At 36.7% G+C, this 25,581-nt stretch overlaps 2 protein-coding genes, 1 long non-coding RNA gene and 1 pseudogene across 4 annotated transcripts; 1 reads left to right on the plus strand and 3 right to left on the minus strand.

Moving 5' to 3' along the window:
* Positions 1-3,997: 3,997 nt before the first annotated feature.
* Positions 3,998-6,203, minus strand: LOC121776650 (nuclear transcription factor Y subunit C-3-like). Its single transcript, XM_042173837.1, has 7 exons — positions 6,078-6,203; positions 5,588-5,687; positions 5,376-5,446; positions 4,949-5,146; positions 4,718-4,846; positions 4,564-4,626; positions 3,998-4,033 (listed from the first exon to the last, which is right to left on the minus strand). The coding sequence occupies exons 1-7, from the start codon at positions 6,201-6,203 to the stop codon at positions 3,998-4,000; spliced, it is 723 nt and encodes a 240-aa protein (XP_042029771.1).
* Positions 6,204-9,510: 3,307 nt separating this feature from the next.
* Positions 9,511-11,290, minus strand: LOC121776309 (zinc finger CCCH domain-containing protein 14-like). 2 transcript variants are annotated; one of them, XM_042173484.1, is made up of 2 exons: positions 10,581-11,290; positions 9,511-10,046 (listed from the first exon to the last, which is right to left on the minus strand). In XM_042173484.1, exons 1-2 carry the CDS (start codon positions 11,211-11,213, stop codon positions 9,729-9,731), a joined length of 951 nt encoding a protein of 316 aa, XP_042029418.1. In that variant the 5' UTR covers positions 11,214-11,290; the 3' UTR covers positions 9,511-9,728. The 2 variants fall into 2 exon arrangements, with proteins under 2 accessions (XP_042029418.1, XP_042029417.1); XM_042173483.1 differs by having other exon boundaries at positions 9,511-10,049.
* Positions 11,291-19,926: 8,636 nt separating this feature from the next.
* On the plus strand, positions 19,927-21,395 carry LOC121775743. Its single transcript, XR_006045193.1, has 2 exons — positions 19,927-20,522; positions 20,859-21,395. It is a non-coding gene; the product is annotated as an uncharacterized LOC121775743 (long non-coding RNA).
* Positions 21,396-21,669: 274 nt separating this feature from the next.
* On the minus strand, positions 21,670-24,793 carry LOC121776651 (annotated as a pseudogene).
* Positions 24,794-25,581: the final 788 nt, after the last annotated feature.

Consider the following 25,581-nt stretch of genomic DNA (forward strand, 5'->3'; position numbering starts at 1 on the left):
TACTCGTTACCATGTGGTGCAGTATTCGTAGCGGTTTACAATTCATTATTAATGTGTACGTACTAAACCCTAGCCCCTAAACTTATTAAACCCTTAGGAGAAATAAGGACCATGTGCCAAACAACGAAACATTGTAGTTCACATATTGTGCATTACATAGTCAATTATATGCATTACTCGTTACCATGTGGTGCATTATTCGCAGATACCAAAATATGGCAGTTCCTTTTCCGTCAAATGTCAATAATAACCCTGTAATGCATACAACCCCCTTCTATAATGCAACACGGAACCAGATTTATAGAATCAATCTGATCCGTTGATGCCTTAGATCTAACGCGTAATATTAAGAAGGAAAAATGATCTAAGAGGTGAAAAGGAGAATAACGCACCCCTATATATATATATATATATATATATATATATATATATATATATATATATATATATATATATATATATATATATATGACCTATGTATTAACATGCAAAACTTCCATATTTTGCCAAGCCATGTTTGATGCCAGTTGGAGGTGGGGTTAATGCATATGTTCATTTGTCAAAAATATTATTCAAAGGACATACCACATCCTAATTCCATGTAGTATGTCTAGACCACTGAATATTTTTTCCGACGAGACGCAGTTGACAGCTATTAGAGATTTGTATCATCTTCATCACTAATTTCGGAGAGTAACATTAACTCTATGCATTAATCATGAGATTAAGTAATAATTATGAGATAAGTATTAATTAAATTCATGATTTTTCTACTGCGCGTATATGGATGGACGCGCACAAAAGGCCTTCTCTAGACATTATGATGAGATTAGGTCAATACTGTAAAAAAACAGTATAGAATTCATTACGAGTAATTGTATATTTAATGTAGTACCGGACCAAAAAAATTATTAGTATGGACATTACAAATATATACTATATTTTAACATATAATATACTCCATTAATTCGGTACGAACTTTATGGAGTTACCTATATTCCTTTTTTCTAAACTATCGTTGTAGCTTTTTTTTCGACAACCATTATTTCCCCCATATTCCTTTTTTCTAAACTATCGTTGTAGCTTTTTTTTCCGACAACCATTATTTCCTTCATATATATATATATAGATTGTACAAACTTCAAATTATGATATACCGCTAGAAAATGCCAGCAAATGACAGAATAACATCAACAGAAAATATCAACACACTCTGTTGAGGAGTTCGGAATTTGTACAATATACATAATTTGCATTTTATCACCACCCTTAAATAAATTGAAAAATATTAATTAAAATTTTCCGTAATAATAGTTAATTAATCCCTAAAACCCACATTTTCCTATTTTTCTCATTGACTTTTTTGAATTAATGTCTTCCAATTTTCAAATAACAAAATATTTTACACATTAATATTCCTAATTCGCATATAGATTTTGCATTATTATTTTTTCAGTCAACTCCATCTTTTTCATTTATATATATTGACATTTTATCACATATGTCAACACAAATGCATAAAATATAATCACACTAGTATATGTTGCACACTAATATATCAATAGAGAATCATCATAATGTCAATATTTAGTAAAAGTATGGAGCTTAAACAATGTCAAAAGACTAGTATATTAATTATACTAATGGGATGTAATTAAATAATAATTAAATCTTTGATAATAATTATTAGGCAGTGGCGGAGCCACATTGGAACAAGGGGTACCATTGTACCCCCAAATTTCATGATAATTATATATATAGTTGTAGTTGATACTATGGAATGGTAGTAGTGCAACAATAATTCGCTCCATTAGTGTATCTGGATGCTCGTGTTCGATTCCTGTCAGCGGCATTTACTTTATTTTGACTATTTTGTTACTTCATTTTGATTATTTTTCCTAGAATATTGTAGTTAAATGACAACATATACTCCATACTCTTCTATACAATATATAAACATTACCCTGGTCTAGTAGGAATATTATATATTTTGTGCTTCCTCCGTCCAATTTTATTTTTTATTTATAAAATTCATATATATTTTCTTCTACAATAAACATTACCTTAGTACTGTAGTGTTTTAAATAAATATTTTATTTTTAAAATTTATAAAAATTGAAATAAATTGACATAGTACATTTTCTCTTCTATTCAATAAACATTATGTCAATTGTTATATATTTTGAATTCAAGCATTAAGGTATATTATGTTAAGCCTAATTTATGCTAACATCATATTTTGAAGTTCAGAGTTATGGAAATTATTTATCATACCCCCGAATTGAAAATTCTGGATCCGCCACTGGTACTTAGATATCTAGATTTGACATATAATGCCAATACAAGGTCTCATTTAATATTTTTATAAAGCGTTTTGATATTCGTATGTTTTAATCTCGATTCATATTTTTAAGAAAAAAAATTATATTTGTATGTTTTAATCTTAGTTCACCATTCTCTAGATCCAACTATCCATATTATGAAGTACTTCCTCCGTCTGCGAATAGGAGTCCCGTTTTTCCATTTTAGTTCGTCCGCGAATAGAAGTCCCGGTTCACTTTTACCATAAATGGTACAAGGGTCTCACCTTCCACTAACTCATTTCGCTCACATTTTATTTAAAACTAATATATACAAGTATGACCTCTATTCCACTAACTTTTTTTCACCTACTTTTTTTATCATTTCTTAAAACTCGTGCCGCTAAAAAATGAAACTCTTAATGGCGGATAATAAAGTCATTTTTTCTATTTTGGGAAGTTCCAAGTTAATTGAGTCATTTCTATTTTTGGTAAAAAGTAATTCTCCTTTTTATTTTATTCTCTCTTTATCTATTTTACTTTATTTTCTCTTACTTTTTCACCATCCATTTAACATACTATTCTTAAACTTCGTGCCGAAAAGAAATGTCTCTATTAACAAGGAACGAAGGGAGTATCTAAGATAATGGTAGTATTTTAGTAGGACACTACCCACTCCATATATAATAATTTATCCTCTCCGATCCTTATCCTTCAATTTCAATATTTCAGTCTTAATAAGCTTGGTAAATACCAAAAATAATTTCGAAATACTATTTCTTTTTCAATGAAAAATAACTTTAAAGGTAAAACACATTATTTTTAATGCAAATTTAATAAAGTAAGAGAGAAAGTTTACATAAATATTATGTTCACGTGGCCCCGGTGGTAGGGTTATACATATTCCACAGCAATTAAACCCGTAAAACACGAGATTTCACTTCTTGCTTACGATCAATATATATGTGGTGGTGGAATTAGAATATCTTAATCTTTGTATTTGGACATGAAGTCATCTTTGTTAGGTCACCATTATTAATTTGACACATCTTATATTATTATATTCCTTATTATCATCATATCTAAAAAGTTGACATTTTAAATCCATCATTTCTTCTTTTTTATATATTTCTTTATAAAAATAATTTCACTGTTTTATTATTCCTCTCTTTTCAAGGGGAGATAATATATCACACCAATGCATTATGTAACTAAAGTCTAAGTAAACACAACTATTATCTATTACAATCAAAGTATCATCTTGAAGGAGAATCCAACGAAGCCAATCAACACACAGACTCTATCTATATCATAACATGTAAGTGTCTTGGAAGATATTATGATAATCTTTCCAATCAACAACTCTACATGTGTGTTTTTATATTTTTATATAACTAATAACTAAATAGACTCTATCTATATCATAACATGTAAGTGTCTTGGAAGATATTATGATAATCTTTCCAATCAACAACTCTACATGTGTGTTTTTATATTTTTATATAACTAATAACTAAATATCAATTTTGTATGTTAAAAATATCAACACAAAGACATAAGTTTATCAACACATGAATATTGATAAATTTATGTCTTTGTGTTAATATTTAAATTTACATGTTGTATTGATATAATTATATCTTTGTGTTGATAATTTTTTGAAAGTTATTAGTTATTACTGTAAATTAGTTAGCACACTAACGCATCCGCATCCCTATAAGGATAACAGTTATCTACAGTACATGACATACACCAACAAGGTATAATTAAGACATGTAGGTTTTCTTCTTAGTCTTCTTTTAATTAGGAATTGCATATTTAAGAACGGGTGGTTATTAGTTATCTTATGTATTAAGTTACATTGTTTATATAAAGCAAAACACATCCTTTAGTTTTTTATTTTATGTATTAATGTGTTTTGCCTAATCAAACAACAAATTTCTTTTAACGATTTAGAATTCTTTAGTTTTTTATTTTATTTTGTTTTATCTTTTTTTAAAATATTTATGTCATGTTTATATTTTCCAACTAGAATATTAGGTGGAATAAATTTAAATAATTAACATATGATGTGTTATTTTATAACGGAAAAGTTAACGATTCCGTCAAATAAGGATTATAATATATTGAATATAAAAGTACAAGGACTTACTAAAACGAAAAAATTGTATAATGACCTATTCAAATAAACAATCAAAGTAAAAGGACTTAACGATGTGTTTTGCGTTAAATTCATTATTAAGACAAGATTGTGATGACTTACATGATTGAAGTTGTGAGGAAAACTCGTGGGAAATGCCATTTGATGTTCATCTCCTCCTAGCTCCTAATTAACAGGATTGACAAAACTCATAAAACAGAAAACAAAGTATATAGCATTTTTAATTATTTGGAATATATATGGTGCATCAACTCACCTGCATATAGTTGGGAGGGACTGGATGAGGAACATACACTCCATGATCAATATTATTATTGTTGTTGTTATTTGGAATGGAATCATCATTATCCTGAAATTGAGTATTTGGAATGGATTCATCATCATCCTGAAATTGAGGAAGTCATGTATATATGAGAAACTGAGAAGATGAGAAGACTTGACATAGCTAATAATGAAGATGATAGTAGTAATAGAAGAAGATAGATACACGGAGGTGTGATTCCAAGGGGACGATGTCGTTGAGGAAGGCTAAGAGAGAGTGGTCTCTAATAGCGAAAGCGACGTCATTTCGCTGCAGAGTTTTGCGGTTGTTAAGTTGAGTGTGCATCCACGCCCCCACGCTTAATTCCATCACAAATAGCTCACACGCTTTACTGAACAACACCGGTGTATCAGCGCTGATCATCTGATACACCACAACATTAATTAATAAAAATACATGTTACCCGATTTTTAAATTTCTATTCACTTATAAAAAAATTCTTAATATACTCAAACTTATGCATCCCCACATTATATTAGCAAAAAGTTCTTAATAAAATAATTGCATCACACGTGAGTTTACGTTTTATTCAACAACCAAAAACTAAATCAAAGTACAAACATTTTGAAAATAAAATAGCATAACAACTTACCCTCACTTTTTCGTCAGATTTCATCACTTTCTTTATGCGAGCTAATGGCAGTGTGTGTGGAGTCTTGACATCTACAAAACCAACAAGGGAACATATACTTATAAACATATTTTTATACTAATTTATTAGATATATGAAAAGTGACACTAAAAAAATTATTCTAGCAATAAAATTAACACAACATTCAAGAATAATTAAAAAATGGGAATTACCAGTAGGAGCGTCACGAATCTCAGAAAGTCTCTCTCTCCAAAAATTATGCAAGTTGTGCTTCAAATGGTTCATAAAAGATGCACGTCTTTCGGCTTCAAGCTGCATACACAATAGTTCAAAACTCAATGCTCAAAATAATTAAAACAATAGTAAAAATTAAAACATGGAGTACTACATACTATAAATTAATTCATGTAGCAACATGTCATTCTAGCCATTTTTCATTACAGAAATGTGTAAATTAATTCGTTTTAAAAGTTTGCCTCTTAATTTATTCCATTAAGAATCGACAAATAAGATTAAATACATAACAAAACACAATGAGCACATTTGTCTCTCTTTAGCAACATTCTAATATAGTGCAACCTCCCTCAACTAAAGCGCGAGGCCTAGGGTTTTAACCCAATAGTATCCGGGAATCGAAACAAAATTTTAGAAACACCAAATAAGCGAGTAAATAAAGAAGATGATGAAAAGTGAACGATTTACCAGATCATGGTCGACATGAATAGAAGAGGAAGGCATCGGCATAAAGTTGTGCATTTGCAAATGTAGTTGAGAAGCCGACAGCGTATGCCTCGAGTTGCTAACGTTCCTTTCCCTATTATAGTTCATTTTCAAACGAAAAATATTTTTTACTTGCTACAAATAAATAAAAGAGCTTACAAATATTTAAGGAGTGAAGGGAGTGGATGTTTGAGTTTGTGCTTATAAATAATATTTTCTTGATTTTATTAAGACGTTACTCACTTTGCATAACATTCCATGTCTGATTATCTATGTTATTTAAGAAATAAATAATAAGACCATCCACATCCGTGCTCTTGCCAACGAGCACGGATGTGGGCCCAGCACTTTTACTCCCTGCTCTTAGGCAAGAGCACAACACCAACATCCGTGCTCTTCCCAAGGACATGCTCAAGGGCCCACCATTCTATTATTCAATTTAAATAAAAACATTTCCATAATATTAAAATGCATTAAAAATAACCGAAATAATATTACAAATTACAAACAAATTTAAAATTACATAATTAAAAACCTAAAAATTAAAATTTTCTTTATTAAAGTCTTCAAAATTAAAAATTACATAATTTAAATCCTAAAAACTAAAAATTACATAATTAAATTCATAAAATTAAAAAAATCCACTACTCGTGGCCGAATTTCGCCCAAATGGATGATGAATGTGTGTATTTATAGATGATTTTGGGATTAAATTTGTTTTAAAAAATTTCAAAAAAAAATCAACAAAATGGTAATAAAATCTGTATATTTTTGGGAATCCAAAAATATATTTTTTTTGGTATTATTTCAATTTTTTTTTTAAAAATGCCAACGGCCAATAGAAACGCTCCACGTCGCCCTGCTCGCTGGCACGGACGTGCTCCTAGCTAAGAGCAGAGCCGTGCCAGCGGCAAGAGCGCAGCGGCGGACAGCGGTGTGCTCTGCGCTGTGGATGCTCTAATACTTTCGAAATTTATTTATTATAGTAAATTCGACAGAAATAAGTGAATGACCAGCGATGACTTTGGATAGTATTTACATAAATTTTTGGTTGAATCATCAACATACAAGAGGATAAGAGAAAGATTAATGGCAATGCATCTGGAGCAGGTATCTGTAATTAATACTCATCACCTCTTTTGAAAGCAGTTATTTTGAGATTTAATTTTAGAGTAAGCATGCAGCACTGAGTGTAAGTATTATTTCTACTAGTTATATTTTTTCAATCAGACTAGGCTAGTCTTAGTGATTTAGGTTTACATTTGAAGGCCTCCAGGAGAATTTTTGCTATTCTACTATGATTGTCAATGTATGGATAGACTCAAAACTTGGTTGAATTGTAAGAGTCAACGCCAGATTAGCCAACTAGGATATGTCCTTTGTCAACTAAGACTATGTTTTCATTTATTAATTTAAATCAATACACTCGAATATTTCGTCGTTATTGACTCGCTTTAAATTTAATTTACGAATCAATTATTCAAATTAATGATATACGTTATTAGTATAAGCTAAACATAGAATAGGATTTATTTTATAAAAATCGAAACCGGGCCGAAATCACTGCAACGGTCAAAACTTGAAGAACCATGAAGTCCCTCGTTGTCCTATCAAGATTCAAGTATTTTTGGAACCAGAATCGGCGCTTCCAAACCATAACCAGCGATTCCAGCATCGTGAACATGTTTAATGTGGTTTTTTTCAAAAAGAAAAATATATCTATAACACCCTAAATCAGATTTCCTTAAATAATAATAAATCTTAGCGCTTAATTGGGTTTTTTTATAAGGTTGAGTTTTCAAAACTTAAATATCTAAGAATAAAATTATTTTTAGTATGTCTTAATTAGTAGATTGTAAAATATGAGTAATTAGCATATAGTTAAATAGTACTAGTATATGGTATGAATTCATCGATCCTCTACAGACTTGAGCGATTAAGGAAAGCTTGCATAGCCGTTCGATATGGTCCAAAGTTGAGTGTGTGGTATATTTTGTGGCCCATTCAGAAGAGGCCCATTACATTAATTTATGTGGACCGCTCCTTATTTGTGCCCATCTCTATGCCCACTTACTTCAGACGTCGTTGATTGCCGGCGCCATGTGTTGCTCTTGCTCCACTAGGATTGATGAGCGGCTTATCTCTCTATCCCTCTCACGCACTCTTTCATTTTGAGCCTTTCATTCTCTCTTTTTTGTGTTTTCTCTTACTCAATCCGAGATATCGCTCTGCCTTCTTTCTAGAACTATCTTGCTCTCTTCATTTCTGAGCGTCGATTGTCTTATCTGATCATCTTTCACCTCTTGGGTTTCCTTACTAGTTTTTCGACACCGAATTGAAACTTTGTGTTCTAGTGTCAAGTCAGAGAAGATTCCGAAGTTTTGTGGTGAAACCGAGTGTTGGGTGAGAATCCTCCGTAGTGATGTAGCAACCTGTGTGGTCTTAGGGTTTTCGTGTGGTGCTTGAGTTGTAACTGCTTCCTTCCCATAAGATCTTCGGTCGAAGGGTGTATCGTGTATGGTCTATGTGTGTCTATGCGACATTGATCCACTTCGATCTGTTATCTTTTACTTGTGCACATGTTTGCTATGGGTGTCGGAAGTTATCAGATTTTAAAAAATTGTACTCCCTCCGGTCCCCAATAGTAGTCTCATTTTATCATTTTTGTCGGTCCCCATTATAAGTCTCATTTCACATTTTCTATTGAAGGCCGAGAGGGGGTATTAACCATGGTTTGTTATTTGTGAGACTAACCATCTCACCAAGGTGACCTTAAACAGGTCTCGGTTATTATTGATTTAATCCCTACAACCACAATTAGAGGGTCATATTACGCTTATGTCCTCCCCTCCGATTCTCTCATTCATGCAATTTCTCTCGCCATAGTTTCAGTGCTCTTGGTTGAGGACCACAATAGTCAGCATCACCAATAGTAGTTTTTTTAATAGCTTAGGCTCTGGCGCTTGTAGTGAGATCTCTTTAAATTTGGTGGCTTTATTTCCCCTCTATTTAGTTGATGCAAAAATGTCATATCCTGTTAGATCATGAACTCTATTGTGGGCTGAGTGATTTTGCAATTTGAAAATCAACTTTTCCACTTTGTTGTTATGCTATAACATGATCAATATGTGAATTTAAGTGGGTTAGCGACTTGATTTGGGTGTCCATCTTGGAATGAGATTTTTTTTCTTGAAGCTATTGAATTATCAACATTATAACGTCTAGAATTTACTTAACTTTTTAATTAATTTGTGAACATTCTGTTTCTTTCTTTGTGACGTATACTAGAATTTAGTTGGCCATTTGATCTCACCAACCGTTAGTTGCCTGATCAAGCGAGCGGGGCAAGAAATAAACTATTGTAACTATAAATAATACAGTAAATAACAAGAATGATTGTAGTAGTATTATTAACTACCGAGTTTCAAGAATAGCTATGTCAATATGGAGAACCAAGTTTAGTCCAAAATGTTGCATGTACACATGCCATATTAACAATTGACCAAGATTATTTTATCCTTATTCTCTATAGTTAAGCAATCAATCTCTTCATGCAACATACCACATCGACGAAAGCGATCATCAAGTGCTATAGATCAAAAAACCCAATCCAATTTCAAGAGAACGTACCAATCAGCGTGGTGGTGGTGTTCTCATGGGCGCTGCCATGAGCTTCTCCTCCTCAGTAAGAGAGTGGCGAAAATGGCAGCGGTGGCCGTAAGGGCAGGCATCTCCGGCGAGCACCATACGACAAACCTCGGTCTTGTAGCGCGGGTGCCTGATCACTGGGCGCAGCTCCTTGATTCCGTGAGCGAACTGACAGTTCTCCCCATATGGACACGCGCCGGTCTCTTCCCATTTGTTGCACAGTTCGGTTTTGAACATCCCTTGGTTGTAGACATCGAATTCCAGCGCATCTTCCTCCTCCTTTGCCCCTGGCACGTACACCCTCTGCTGCTTACGGTTGCACGCCAACAAAGCCACAGGAAATATGGCACAAGTTAATGTTGGCAAACAACTTAATTGGAACATGATAATTGAACATTCAACATTCAATCATTCAAGCTGGATCTGAGTACACATTTGATATAACAATAATTGAGTTCATTAAGAGAAGAATCGACCACTACTTGAACATTCCGCTTCTCCAAATTTACAGATGCCTATTGTTCGAGATCTTATTTCAGTTTTGCGATACAGCAAGCAACTCATCCAGGTTCAGAGTAAACAGAGTTTAACAGATCGGTCGTAGTACAATATACAAATTCGAATTTCAGATCACGAAAACAGAGTATACTATAACCTTCGAAATTCGTAATATTTCGTGATTGTTCAGATTTCAGTTCTTAAAATTACAATTATAGTAAATTCGTAATGTGAATTCATTGAAAAATACTACTCCATTCGCGAGAAATTCAAATCTAAGAACAAATCAGAAACGGTTTTCACGTGAAACGAAGCACACTAGGGTTCGAGTTGACTCACCGAAGGTGGAGACGGCTGACTCACTGTTTTCTGGATATTCGTTTCCCGGCCAGATCTATTCACCAGCTTCAGATAACCTTTTGAACGCACTGAAATGCTCTTCGGAAGTACGGTCTTCTCTGGAGACCTCCGCTCGAAGCGATTGCATTCCGCGAGAGGTTGCGGTGCCGGCACATGAACCGGAACAGGAATAGGAAGGGGAACCGGAGCGGCGGCGGGGGGAGAGGAGACGCTGAGATGGCTGAATTCAGAGAGCAATCGTGTGCGAGAGAAGAGCATTGCGACGCGACGAGATAGATCGGCGTTGGAGACACGGAGAGAATCGTTCTCGAGGCGGAGCGCGTCAACCTCCTCGATAGAATCGCGAAGTAGCGATAAGCAGATTGTGTAGCGGTTGTAGAGCTGCTGGTACTCGAGGATGCTGCTCGAATCATGGCAGCGGCGCTCGGAATCGCCGATGTCGAAAGAGGCAGCGTCTGTTGTGTAATTCTGAAACAGCGAGGAGTAAATGGAGGCGTCGGAGTTGAGATAATCATCCGGCGAATTTGAGAGAAACAGATTGCTCCGAGAGAAACACACCGGCGAGGCATCGGTGGTGGTGAGGGCGGAAAATGAGGTATTCTCCTTCTGCATCTCACCGGAAAACTCTGTGAGATTCAGAAATCAGGATACCTAAGCGGTTAGAGATATTTGTAGAGAAACAGGGGGAAAAGAATTGGGTCTGCGCAGATTAGCAAAAGGGCGGGAGAATATAAAGCATCAGAAGAGAAATTACTGGATGTGTGCTGGTGTACAAAGGCTACAAGTTTGCGCCAATGATAAGACGGGATTTAGGTCGGTTAGAATGGTGTTGGTGGTGTAGCCGTAGAGCATAACTTGCTTGCAACAGAAGCATTTAAACTTTTTGGCGGGGAAAATGCCTGTCGTGTGAGTTGTGACTTCGAGAAATAATCAAGAATCAAGCAGTTTACAAAATAAATATAAAATGGTTGGAATAAATATGTTTATGTTTTTTATTTGAAACATTTGACAGCTGATATTTTGTTACTATAAACAAAGAAAATATAGGAATCACTTATGCATGAATGTTTTCATATTTGTAACATAAAAAATTAAAAAGGAAGGTGGATGAACACTAGCCACCACTTTAGTTGCTCAAATAATACTATAATGATTATGTTGAAAGATATGAGTATTATTCATTCAATTTGTTCAGAGAATTACAATAGGTACACCTCCTTTAAATAGGCCAAGGGTTACATAAAATTGTCAAGATTTGCCATAATACTCATTCCCTAATTAATTTTTTTTCCTTGCTTACCTATTTTCCTTACTTACATATTTTTCTTTCTAACACTCCCCCTCAAGTTAAGTAATGAGATTACCGATACTTAACTTGCCCAATACCTCATGGAAGCTTCTTGCATCGACAGCTTTCGTGAGTATATCCGCCAACTGATCTTCAGATCTCACAAAAGGAAGTTCTACCGTCTTGGCCTCTATATTGCCCTTGATGAAATGTCGATCCACCTCGACATGTTTTGTCCGATCATGCTGAACTGGATTTTCAGATATACTGATTGCCGCCTTATTATCACAGAACAACTTACATGACTTCTGTGAGTTTAAGTTCAACTCAGTCATCAATTTCCTCAGCCACAGAATCTCAAACAACCCACTCTTAATCCCTCGAAATTCAGCTTCTGCACTTGACAAGGCTACCACTTTCTGTTTTTTGCTTCTCCACGTGACAAGATTTCCTCCCACAAAGGTAAAATATCCAGCAGTTGATTTTCTGTCATTTGGGTTCCCTGCCCAATCAGCATCCGTGAATCCATGAATCTCTAAATGTCCATGATTCTCGAATAGAATCCCATGGTTCGCTGTCCCTTTCAGATATCGAACAATCCTCAGTGTTGCTTCCCAGTGAGCTACTTGAGGTGCATGCATAAACTGACTAACTACTCCAACTGCATAAGCTATGTCGGGTCTAGTGTGGGATAGGTATATCAATTTTCCAACTAAACGTTGATATCTCGTGCGGTGAGTGGCTTCAGCTCCTTCAATTATCCGCAGACCATGATTCTGAACCATAGGAGTATCTGCTGGCTTACAGTCCAGTGGTCCTGTCTCGGTTAACAAGTCAAGTACATATTTCTTCTGACTGATGAAGATCCTCTTCTTTGACCTTAGCACTTCTATACCCAGAAAGTATTTAGTAATCCCAAGTCCTTCATTTCAAACTCTGCAAACAAATTCTTCCTTAGCTTGCTTATTTTCTCTTCATCATCTCCCGTGAGAATCATGTCATCTACATAGATGATGAGGCATGTAATCTTTCCTTCTCTTTTCTTCAAGAATAATGTATGATCAGAGTTGCTTTGTTCATACCCATACTTCTTCATTGCCTCAGAGAATCTCCCAAACCAAGCTCTAGGTGACTGCTTTAGCCCATATAGTGTTCGTTTTAGTTTGCAAATCTTTCCTCCTTCGAAATCTCCAACAAATCCAGGTGGTGGCTCCATGTAAATGGGCTTCTTCAGTTCCCCATGTAAGAATGCGTTTGTCACGTCGAACTGTTGTAGTGGCCATTCCCTGACTGCCGCTATTGAGAAGAGCACTCGAATAGTACTCATTTTTGCTATCGGTGAGAATGTTTCAGCATAATCAACTCCATAAGTCTGAGTGTATCCTTTGGCCACAAGTCTCGCCTTATACCTTTCAATCGACCCATCTGGCCTCCGTTTGATAGTGAAGACCCATCTGCATCCCACAGTTCGAACTCCATCGGGTTTAAGACATACTTCTCATGTATTGTTCTTCATCAGAGCCCTCATTTCTACTAGCATTGCTTCTCGCCAGTGAGCAATTTTCATAGCCTCCTCGGCCGTATATGGGATTTCTTCTTCTTCGTAAAGTGCTGCTTCAAACGCCCTAGCCATCTCTGTTAGATTTGCTTTAGCCAGATTCGCCATAGAATATCGGCTTCTACTAATCCTCTCAGGACTGTATCTCTTAGCCGGGACCCCACGAGTAGTTCTGTTGGGGAGTATATAGCGGCCGGTATCACCATCAATTGTTGCATTCTCATTCTCGTCTACACCAAAAGTGTCAGCAGTAATAACTGTATTATCTGAGCTAGTTTCAGGAATTACCTCGGATATCACTGGAGGAGGACTCGATTCAGGCGTAGGCGGTTGAGGAGGCTCTACAGCAGATGTGACTGACTCGGCAGTGACACTAGCTTGTTCTGTTGGTTCCACGTTCGAGATACTTGGATGTGGCATCGGAAAACTGAGGGGTCCAATTTTATCACACTCCCCCTGAACAGCACTCCCCCTGACCCCGAGGTTGGGTGTGATAGAAGTATTCACTTTCTAGAAAATTACAATTCATGGTTGTTATAACCTTCCTAGACCCCGGGTGATAGCATCGATAGCCCTTCTGATTTACCCCATACCCCAAAAAAACACATTTTATTGCACATGCAGAAAATTTTCCTCTTTCGTGTTTCGGTACATGCACATAAACGGAACAACCAAAGATTTTGAGCGGAAGTATGAGAGGTGGGGGAATATCGGTAAGGGATGCGAGAGTCTGCAAAGGAGTTTTCATACCCAAAATTTTTGTAGGCAAACGATTAATCAGGTAGACAGCAGTGGCAACAGCTTCGGGCCATAAAAATTTAGGAACATTTGAGTCAAAAAACATGGCTCTCGTGACCTCTAGGATTATCCTATTCTTTCGTTCAGCTACACCATTTTGTTCAGGAGTATAAGGACAAGTAGTTTGATGAACTAACCCATTTTCTTTAAAAAAATCAGTCATGTCTTTGTTAACAAATTCCCTACCATTATCGGATCTAAGAATTTTGATCGTGGTTTGGAATTGTGTCTGGATCATTGTAAAGAAACGGGTAAATTTTTCAAAAACGTCAGATTTATGCTTCAAAAAATATACCCAGTCAATCTAGTGCAGTCATCCACAAAAATGAGAAAATATTTAAAACCATGATCACCAACAATAGGAGCTGGACCCCAAACATCGGCATGCACTAGAGAAAAAATAGTCTTAACACGAGTATCACTTGATCTAAAGGATTGTCTGTGGTTTTTTGCCAAAACACAAGATTCGCAAGTAATATCCTTAAAATGGGAAAACTTTGGAAAAAGCAATTTTAAATAACCCGAGGATGGTTGCCCCAATCTGCGGTGCCACAACCAAGCTTCCCGATTTGCAGATCCGTGAGCAAGCATCGCGGTGCCACCTTGTTGAGTAATCTCATCCACATAATAAAGACCTTGACGCTCAGTGCCACGCCCAATTATCCTCCTCGTCCTGATATCCTGTAATACACAGAAATTTGGATGCATTAGTAACGTACAGTTTAATTCTTTCGTCACGTGGCTGATAGACATAAGTTTATGAGATAATTTGGGCACATAGAGGCAATTTGTAAGCTTCAGGGTTGGGGATATTTCAATGGTTCCACTCCCACCCACAGCGGTCAACTCTCCATCGGCAGTTTGAATTTGGCTTTTAGTTGCCCCATTAAATTCACAAAAATCTTTCAGATCGTAGGTCATAGTATCAGTTGTCCCACAATCAAAAATCCACTCACTCTCCTTAGGATCAATTTTACTTTGGGCAATGCATGCAATATGTATATTTTCCAAGGGTGCAAAACGATTTGGGCTTAAGACAGAACTTTCAGACAGTTTTGGGGTCAAACGTGGAATATAGTTTTTCTGGGGTCCTAACTGTAATTTTCCCGGGTCATATTGCATATATTCTGAACTATAAGGACCAGAAATTAAATTACTCATGCTTTGGGGTTTATTCTGAAAATCAAATTGGGGATCGGGGTTTCTCAACCCCAATCCGTTACCTCTATATGACCCGCCTCCTTTCTTCTCCGCGAAGGCTACCTCGCCGGGCCTGCCGCCTCCACCCGGTTGAGGACCGGTATCTCCTGCTCTCCTACGGGTGTTAGTCATCTCCCTATTCCCTGCCCCTTGCAGAAATAATCCGCCTCCAGCTTCGACTCCGATGGCTAATCGAGCTTTAGCCTTTTGATTTTCATCCCATCATTCCGGAAATCCAACGAGGAGGAAACATGTATCTCAAGTATGTCTTTGTTTTCCGCAATGAGAGCACCAAAATTTTGATTTGTCGGGTTTGAAACTGCCTTGGCGATTGGGTTGTTGCGCGGCGGTTAGTGGTGGTGGCTGTTTTGGTCGCGGTGGTGGCTGGTTTCTGACGGCGAACCCGTGTCCGACTTGGCCCGATGATGATCCATCGTTGATTGCGCCGGTCTGGAGATCGATGTCTGCTGCTGGCATGATTTTCAACCGCATAGCTTCTCGTTTTACCAGACCGTATGCGGTCTCGGCTGAGGGTAACGAGGTTTCCTTGAGAATATCCCTTTGGATCCCGTCATATCTTGCATTCAAGCCTGTTAGGAATTTGAACAGCCGTCTTGTTGCTACATACGTTCGAAGTTGGCTAATCCCCTTGTCGCAGCAATCCACAGGTTGATGTTGGCATCGGTCAATTTCGACCCAGATTCCGTGGAGATGTCGCCAATATGTTTCTAGCCCATGTTCCCCTTGCACGATTCGGCCTGCCTTTTCCTCTAGATCGTACAACAGATATGGATCTGCAGTACTTTCGAATGTAGTTTGTAGGCTCTCCCACAGAGCTTGCGCGGTTTGGTGATGTGCAAAGTCGACAACAATTTCTGTTTCGACGTTGTCAATTATCCATGAGAACACTGTCATATCGGCTTCCTCCCATTCTGTGTACCCCTTCATTCCAGGTTCCGGCGGCTGCGGTTTGGTGATGTGCAAAGTCGACAACAATTTCTGTTTCGACGTTGTCAATTATCCATGAGAACACTGTCATATCGGCTTCCTCCCATTCTGTGTACCCCTTCATTCCAGGTTCCGGCGGCTGCGGTGTACCGGTGATATACCTGTTTGCTTGTCTTCCCACGATGGCTACTCTCATCAGCCGTTTCCATAGGGGATAATTCATCTCGTTGAGTTTAACGGCTAGAGTAACATTCTTACTCATCTTTAATCGTGTCTCCTCCATATTTGGTTTCTCTTCATCGTCTGACATGTTGCAGGTTGAAAATAACTGTCTTCTTGGTCGGGAAAGGTATTAGGCTATGATGATTTTGTTTTGAGCCTTTGCTCTGGTACCATGTTGAAAGATATGAGTATTATTCATTCAACTTGTTCAGAGAATTACAATAGGTACACCTCCTTTAAATAAGCCAAGGGTTACATAAAATTGGCAAGATTTGCCATAATACTCATTCCCTAATTAATTTTTTTTCCTTACTTACCTATTTTCCTTACTTACATACTTTCCTTTCTAACTGATTATAAGTTGGATAAACTCATTTCCAGATCTAATCATCATATACAAGCACTTGCTTCTCCACTACAGCTCTAACTAATTCTGTTTATGTCAACCACAAAATTTGACATAGTAAGTCCCTTGAGTATGAGTATTCACGAAATACTTTGTTAATTAGAAAAGATTCAGAAAAATATAGAATGATAATTCCCACAAATATTTCATATCTTTGTTGGTACGGTTACATCTTAGACTTCACCATTCTTACTAGATTCGAAACCTTCCATCCTATTCCATTTTCCAATCATTTTATTTTATTATACCAAGCATACGGGAGATATCACCAAATATAGAATACCAGTCCTTTATGGAGTATATGTAAGCAAAATCTTTTTATCAATTAAGTTAGTACTTCATCATCTTTTATATTTCCCATTTTCGTTGCTTTATCTAAATAAATATCAAATTGATGTACTCAACATGCAATTACTAATAAAAATAAATTATGGCTAAAGATGAATAAACCATGTGAATGGCCGCACACAAAGGACTCTTTGACTTTACTAGTTTACTTGTCACAGTAAAATCTTATGCCACGATATTTTAGCATTGATGTTCCTGCCTATAATTCAAAGAAATAAAAGTTGAACCTTGTTCATATATCATAGCCAAGATTCATCAAGTATCTATACTCCCCTCGTCTCAAATTACTTGAATTGTTTCAGTTGAGCATAGGATTTAAGAATGTGACGTTTGATGATAAAGTAGGAGAAAGAAAAGAGAATATTTTTTTGTCATTATAGTGTCCGCAATGCATCCACAATAACTTTTCGGTGCCGATTTCGTATGTATAGATCTCTATCTATTTCTGCACATAATAAATAGTATTAGAGACCATTTGTGTCCCTCTAAATTTAATAAAGAGTGAACTAAAAAAATAGTCTCAGGACTATAGGTTAATTTTAAAATATCTCTAGTAGTCCCTGGATTAAGGTTTATTTTCACCATCAGCACCACCGTCGTCTTCATACTTGTCATTGCCAAATCCTAACCCAATCTTGCAGCAATATGGCGCCGGATGAAAAAAAGATATGTATACTACAACAAGATTTTACTCTCTCTTTTCAATTAAAGGTATATGTAATACGTATACAATGTGTCTGTATACTACATAATGCAGCAAAAAATATTTTTGAAGCTAAAAACTGCCTCAATTCTTTCATTCCCAATTTCACATTTATAACAACAATCATATTCTTCCTTTCTGCTTGCGAGAATTAATTGTTAGTTAGGCCATCCACAACGCTGTTCCCTCACCGTTCCTAAACCGTTCCTTAAACTACTATTTGCGGGCCCCACTGTACTTTTTTACTTCATTCCTTAACTAAGGAACGAAACCTGCAACCCTCCGTTTCTTATCCGTTCCTTAACCGTTCCTTAAATTACTATTCATTCAATTTCATTTTTTATTTTTATTTCCAACCCAATTCAATTAAAACAAACACACTTCATTAAAATTAAAATAACATTACAACTTAAAATTCAAAAAAATAGAAAAAGACATAATTAAAATCCTAAAAAATAAAAAATGACATAATTTAAAATACAATTTTATAGAGACAACCAAGAATGAGTTTGTCCCACATCGAAAGTGGAACATAAAACATTCAAGGATGTCTCTATAAAATAGAGACAACCAAGAATGAGTTTGTCCCACATCAAAAGTGGAACATAAAACATTCAAGGATGTCTCTATAAAATAGAGATAACCAAGAATGAGTTTGTCCCACATCGAAAGTGGAACATAAAACATTCAAGGATGTCTCTATAAAATAGAGATAACCAAGAATGAGTTTATCCCACATCGAAAGTGAAACATAAAACATTCAAGGATGTCTCTATAAAATAGAGATAACCAAGAATGAGTTTGTCCCACATCGAAAGTGGAACATAAAACATTCAAGGATGTCTCTATAAAATAGAGACAACCAAGAATGAGTTTGTCCCACATCAAAAGTGGAACATGAAACATTCAAGGATGTCTCTATAAAAGAGAGACAACCAAGAATGAGTTTAATAAATTCGCAAGCCCATGAAATATATATGGGCTAATACGAATTTCTAGTATTCATTTATTTGTAAAAATTGTTTTTAAATATAAAAAACAATTTTTATAAATAAAAAATATTTTTTTAAAAATTCATTTTTTAAAAAAATGAATTTATTGCGTCAGCGTGACGACGCCCACTCGCGGGCCGGCGAGTGGAGCGTCACGCACGACGCAGGGCGAGCCACGTCGCCACGTCGCCGAAGCGCGTGGCGGCACGGACCGTGCCCCGGGTCGTGCCGTTGGCACCTGGCACGGCTTGGGAACGACACGGAGACGGAACGCACCTCCGCAACGCGTCGCGCGCCGGTTCCGTTCCGCTGGCACGAAACGCGGAACGCGGATGGCCCGCGTTGCGGATGCTCTTAGAGAGAGAAAGAAATAAAGAGAGGAGTAATTGTTAGCTAAAGCGTGTGATTTTAACGGTCGGCAGTATGTCTGCGGCAGCGGCAATAACAAGAAGAGGAAGCGAGCTATGGATAGTTGTTATGAATCAAAAAAAGATATGGATAGTGTTATGGAGAAAAAAAAAGGAACAAAGTGAGACTGAGGAAAAAAGAAGAAGATAATTTTAAAAGAATATCAGATTCAATACATAAAAATAATATCAAAATAATATCGAATTCAAAGAGTGAAATTAATTGTGAATAGATAAAAATGTCCATCTCATTTCTGAGGTCATTTTGAGGAGAAAACAGTGTAAAAGGACCGCTAATAAAATAAATCCTTAGTCCAGAGACTACTAAAAACATTTTTAAAATCTAATGACTATTGATGAAATAAACCAATAGTTTAGGAATTATTTTTGTAGTTCCCTCCTATATTACTTAGTCAGCTGCTAGCTTATTTAATGACAAAAAAAAATTACATAATACTAATATTTAATGTTTTATGTACTCTAATACACATAAACAATTGATTCACAGTGTGGAGTAATAATATATTAATAATCGTACAAACACAAAATTAAGAGAAAAGAAAACTTTAAGAAATTACGAAGACATATTTAAATTAAAGGAATCCAGTTAGGTAACAACGAATATCTTATCCTGCCTAAAACAACAATGAAGGGAAATCTGCTTTTCGCCAACGGTTTCCAGAATGCGGAATCGAATTCAAGTGCTCTGTGGAAGTGGAAAGGAATCGATCTGCAGGAGAGAAAGCCCGAGGGTAAGCTGTATCCGGTGACGGAATTCTTCCACGAGAAGATCGACGACGCCGTCCTCGGCCCCGGAGTCGGCGCCGGAATCGGCTGCGGCGTTGGATTGGGGTTCGGAGTGGTCGGCGGCGCCGGCTTTCTCAGCTCGTCGTGGAATGATCTTAGATTGGTGTTTGGCGTCGGAATTGGATGCGGAGCCGGCGCCGGAGTCGGGTTCGGGCAGGGTTACGGCGGAGGGTTCAGCTTGGAATCGCTAAGATCTTATTGGTCGAAGCCGAGATCTAAATCGAAGAGGCGGGTTCGGGTTTAGGTAGGTTTTATTTGACCCGGAAATTTTGCTCTCGTTTTCGGAGATTTTGTAGCATCGAGTCTGTTTTTTAAATGGATGATAATGAAATGTTATTTTGTTTCGTATTTTTGTTATTAGTCGGTGAATGAGTATATAATTGATTATATATGGAGCTTCCAATTGAAAAAATGGTATAACTAAATGAAAATTAATTATAAGTGTGGGATTAAAAATTTCCTAATTTTTACTAAATAATATTCCATCCTAAATTATGGAGTATGATAAGGTCAATTTCATGCATTGGTTATGAGGTTAAATTCTATGATTTCTGTGAACTAATATATGTTTTAAGTTCAGGTGCGCAGAGAATTTGTCAGAAATAGAAGGAAAAATCCAGTCAGAAATAGAAGGAAAAATCCATCAGGCAGAGGAAACTGAAGGAAAAGTGGAGTGAAGAAGTCAGTTGCAACCTGACCCAGGAGATCAAGGAAGCAGTTGTGAGCAGAAAAGTGTCTTGTTTAAAGGACTTTATAGGAGGGAAAAATCGACAATTCAGTAGAGGAACTACCCTAGAAGTTCGAGCATCAACTATAAATAGAGACAACATGAAGAGAGATCAGCATCATTCACCTTCCACTCTTAGCTCATCACTCACACACATCATTCCTCTGCGCACTTAGATACTTATGGGGTAAAATTCTGGGAATTCGTGGTGGTCTAGCTTGGATTTTGTGGTGTAACACCGTCCTCGTGAAGGGCAAAGATACAATTTATCATTTTCTGTTGCTTTCCGTCGCTTTAAGCCGAGACTTCACCGTTTTAGAAGCTCATCGTTTATTGCTTATGTGTTAAACTTTGACTATTGTTGCTATGGAATTTCATATTTTCTGTTCAGCTGCTTCTGATGTTTGATTGTTGGTATTTACTGTTTTGGGTGCTTTTCGCAACTGTTGTTTGAATCGGGGTGGAGATCGGTTGATCGAAGTTGGTTTGTCGTTGAATTGTTTGAATCGGAGTTGAGCAATATGGGTTTGACGTATTGGAGCGTTTTTCTCTGTTGATCAGAGTAGAATTGTTAAAAGGAGTTGTGGATCTGAGTTGAGAATTAGAGACTTGAACTAAGTATTCCAGTTTCCAGACAAATGTACTCGCAGATCAAGCCAATAAATGGATAATCCACTCATATGCACCACCAGAAAATCAACAAAAAGTATAAAATTGAGTACAAATGAGGATGAGACAAGAAGTCACTACCTTAATAACAGTGTTAGGCCCGGTGACATCTTCAAAACGTATGGCATATCCAAATTTATCACCAAGTTCAGTTTCCATCTCTTCGCTCACTCTTGTTGCAACACTCATGGCGAACACACGCCTTGGTTGTGTGCAGCCAACAATGCCATTGTTTGTGTACCCATCTTCGTGAAGATACTGTGCAGGGAAAGTACGTATATGATTGAAACAATGTTTCAGGATATACAGACACAAATTCAGACAAATATTTTATAAATACGATTCTGAACATGCACTGTGTTAATTGTGTTGTCTTTCCTGAACCAGTTTCACCAACCACTAGATCGCTTGATTTTCGCGGATTACCTGTATTTGTAAAAGATGAGATTAAATAACAAATACTCCAAAAACTATCAAAATGTGGATTCTCTCGGCAGATCAGATTAGACTAAATGAAAGATAACCTAAGATATACATGTTTGTTGCATGATAGTTACATGGATTTCTCCAGAAAACCATCATGATACCATTATGCTTTGCAGGGAAATCAAATTTGGAAAATGCTGAAATGCACAACTCCTTCTCAAAGGACCCAAAAACAGAAATTAGGGTAAATTCAGGTCAAAACTATTTACCACATCGCTGCAGTACAAATGGTTTATGAGCCAAAACTGAAAATCCAGTAAAATTACAGAACACCAATCTTATTTTCCATTCAAAGCTTCATGTATTGGGGAATACTTTAATGTTTCTACATCAATCAATCAAGCATAAGAAAAGCTGAACAAACAACTCATACCTGCAATAATTCTTCTCGTATAGAGAAGATGGGCAAATATTGTCGCTGTTGGGCTAAGGTTTTTGATTTAGCAAAATTGCTGACTCCCTCTCCTTTTTTCAAATGTTGTGCAAATTTTGCATCCTGTTTGAAATCAATTTCACCTTGATCGCCAACTTCAGCAGTATTCGTCCGCGTCAATCTAGAAACAATGCAAAAAGAGTTCAGAGCTTCAATGACTAATGGCAAAAGACCTAGAAATAAATTATTTAAATTCTGAATGTTGCATACCTGTTCTGCAGTTTTCTCAACACCAAGAATATTGCCAAGATTAGAACCAGCAAGCTCCCAAAACCGTTGTCTGGACTTGTTCATGCTTTGTTTTTCACGAATTTCCCTAACCAGATTGGAGCCCTTCCGTGATATTATAGCCATATCTGACGTAGGGTCTTTTAATGGCATAACCGGCTCAGCTTGTTTCGTGAAAGCAATCCTCCCGTCGAGAAAAGGTGGTTTTGTATCTGATAACAAAATATTTAGAATCTGAATAACAAATATAAGAGTTTTGCTTCAAATTGAAAAATGAAGACAATCATAGACCATCCAAGTGTAAGATTCAGGCATACCATGCACAAGAAGAATAACTTTTCGTTCTTCCTCATCATCGAACTCAGTCTGCACCTCAGTTCCTCTGACAGCACCTGATCTCAAAAGTTGTCTATCCTCCCACTGAGCATTATCAGCAGTGAGCTGCGAATGTTTTTTGCTTTGTGCAAGAGTCATCTTAGTCCCATCTCTTCTCACCTACAATCCAAAACAGAATCCGTTGGATTTTTAGAGAAGCATGAAAAATTAGAACAAGCTATATCAATACTTATAGTAGTTCTAACTTTTCCACATTACATGAGCTCATAGTACAATTTTAAGCAATTAGATTTCAAGTTCATTCCCCTTAAAAGACGTAGGCCAAAAAGGATTAAGTTACATTAGACACACACAAAAGCCAAAAAACTGTTCACATTTTTAGGATCAAAGGCCATAGCTTAAATTCTAGAGTTAACCACTATTACCATTGATCAGAACAAAAGTCAAGGGTCACAGATAGTCAGAAATAAAGTGGGATCAGTTGGGCCACCCTAAACAAGGAAATATGTTACAAATAAAGCCTTAGGAACTATACCAGTCGCTTAGCCAACTCCGCTTCTTTTTTCTAGAAAGATGCCTCGTCGCCGAGAAAAGCGGATGAGCCATCAGCGTCATAAACATTGCTTTCTTCGTCTCGATCATAGCTGCAGACATGATACATTTGCAATGAGAAACATTCAGTTTATGTATGAAGCAAACTGAAAACAACAAAATCCCATAATGCGATTGACAGATTAAAAATGTGAAAAAATGTCCAGATTAAATTACCAAGCACGATCAGAATTGTATTCCATCTCTAAACGCATTCTTTCTGTTATCTCATGATTTTGGTCTGCGGATGTGCTTTCTGGACCATTTTCTCCATTCTAAAACAAGCAAAGATACATAGAAAATGGAAATACGTAAGAATAAGAAGTTACAGCAAACAATAATTTGTAACTGTTAGGAGGGGGTTCAGGAGAACTAAAAAAGAGAGATAGGAAGAAAGAGTTCGAAAAGAAGGAGAGCCTTTATACCGTCGAGTCAGCCTGATTGGAGCTCCCACCATATTGGGAACTTGAAGACCTAAAAGACGTCCCGTCCCACGTGCCCGAATTGGAGCATAGCTATCCCAAGGAGACGCGCATTCAGAAAAGGTTAACAAGTTACTATACAAGATAATTCCAAATTGCAGCAATGAGTTATGAGAGGTTTATGTGATTTACCTGAAGAATTAGAAGTACGCCCTCCCAACCATGGAGAAACAAGCCGTACATCAGGCGAGGCACCAACAAGCATGGGGGATGGAGAAGGCCGACAATGTCTGCTACTAGAATAGTGACCATCACCGCGCGGGGATTCTTCCCACTCCCATCTTCCATCATCCCAATCAGACATGCCTACAATGTTATGCATAACATTATGTTGGAAAAAACAGTCTTAAATAGTTTTATTTAAATTCAATGCAAGGATTTGAAGATGTGAACTAGATTTTATTTCAGATGTCTCAGCAAATAGTTATAATATATTTGAAGGCGTTAAATAGTGAAAATAGAGAACAATGCATACCAGCTGTTCTCGTATCTACATCTTTTTCTCCCATACTCTCCATGGCAAAATTCCAAAAAGGGACGTTATGGTAAAATGTATCCGCCATTTGGACCCTGAAAAAAAAAGTTTCCAGCCATGGTAAAGACGCGAGAGCTTATCGCGTCTTTTAACTAAACACGCGTGAAGCTCTCGCGTGTTTTAAAAGTGTAGACGCATCAGCGTAATGCGTGTTTAAAGTAAAACACGCATATTCCTCTCGCGTGTATTAAAGAAGAGACGCGTCTTCCTCTCGCGTGTTTAAAGCAAACACGCGACAAGCTCTCGCGTGTCTCCCTTGCTTCACAAAATCCGTCCAGAAGGCAGAACATACCACAAAACGCGAAGAAGCAGCGAAAATCGGCGAAAATTCTTCCCAACCAGCGAAATTCGAAGCCTAATCCGATATTTAGCTCTCCCATTCCAATTTGAAGTGTTGTTAGGTAACTTTCAACCCTTATTTTCGATTTTTATTGGTTGGGTATAATAGTTAGAGTTCATGGGGTAGGAAGTATTTTGTTGAATTTGGTTGAATTTGGTGTTGAATGATTCAATTTGGTTGATTTTATCTTGAAATTGGTTGTATTTGATGTTGATTATTCAATTTGGTTGATGTTTTGTTGAAGTGTTGAATACGGTTGAATAAGGTGTTACTTTGTTGAATTTGGTGTTATTTTGTTGCATTTGGTGTTAATTTGGTGAATGTGATTGATATTTTGTTGAATTATTGAATTTGGTTTTGAATTATTGAATTTGGTTGAATTATTGTTGAATTATTGAATATGGTTGAATATGATGTTAATTTGTTGAATTTGGTGTTGATTTGTTGAATGTGGTTGATATTATTGTTTTGAATTA

The sequence above is a fragment of the Salvia splendens genome, chromosome 18 (assembly GCF_004379255.2).
Source record: "Salvia splendens isolate huo1 chromosome 18, SspV2, whole genome shotgun sequence".
NCBI lineage: Eukaryota > Viridiplantae > Streptophyta > Magnoliopsida > Lamiales > Lamiaceae > Salvia > Salvia splendens.

Coding starts and splice junctions, on each gene's coding strand:
- LOC121776650 (XM_042173837.1), bottom strand. CDS start 6,203: ATGAACTATAATAGGGAAAGGAACGTTAGCAACTCGAGGCATACGCTG. Junction 5,688..6,077: donor TTCATGTCGACCATGATCTG/GTAAATCGTTCA, acceptor TTGTGTATGCAG/CTTGAAGCCGAAAGACGTGC. Junction 4,034..4,563: donor TTCCTCACAACTTCAATCAT/GTAAGTCATCAC, acceptor CATGTACTGTAG/ATAACTGTTATCCTTATAGG.
- LOC121776309 (XM_042173483.1), bottom strand. CDS start 11,213: ATGCAGAAGGAGAATACCTCATTTTCCGCCCTCACCACCACCGATGCC. Junction 10,050..10,580: donor GTCAGCCGTCTCCACCTTCG/GTGAGTCAACTC, acceptor AACCGTAAGCAG/CAGAGGGTGTACGTGCCAGG.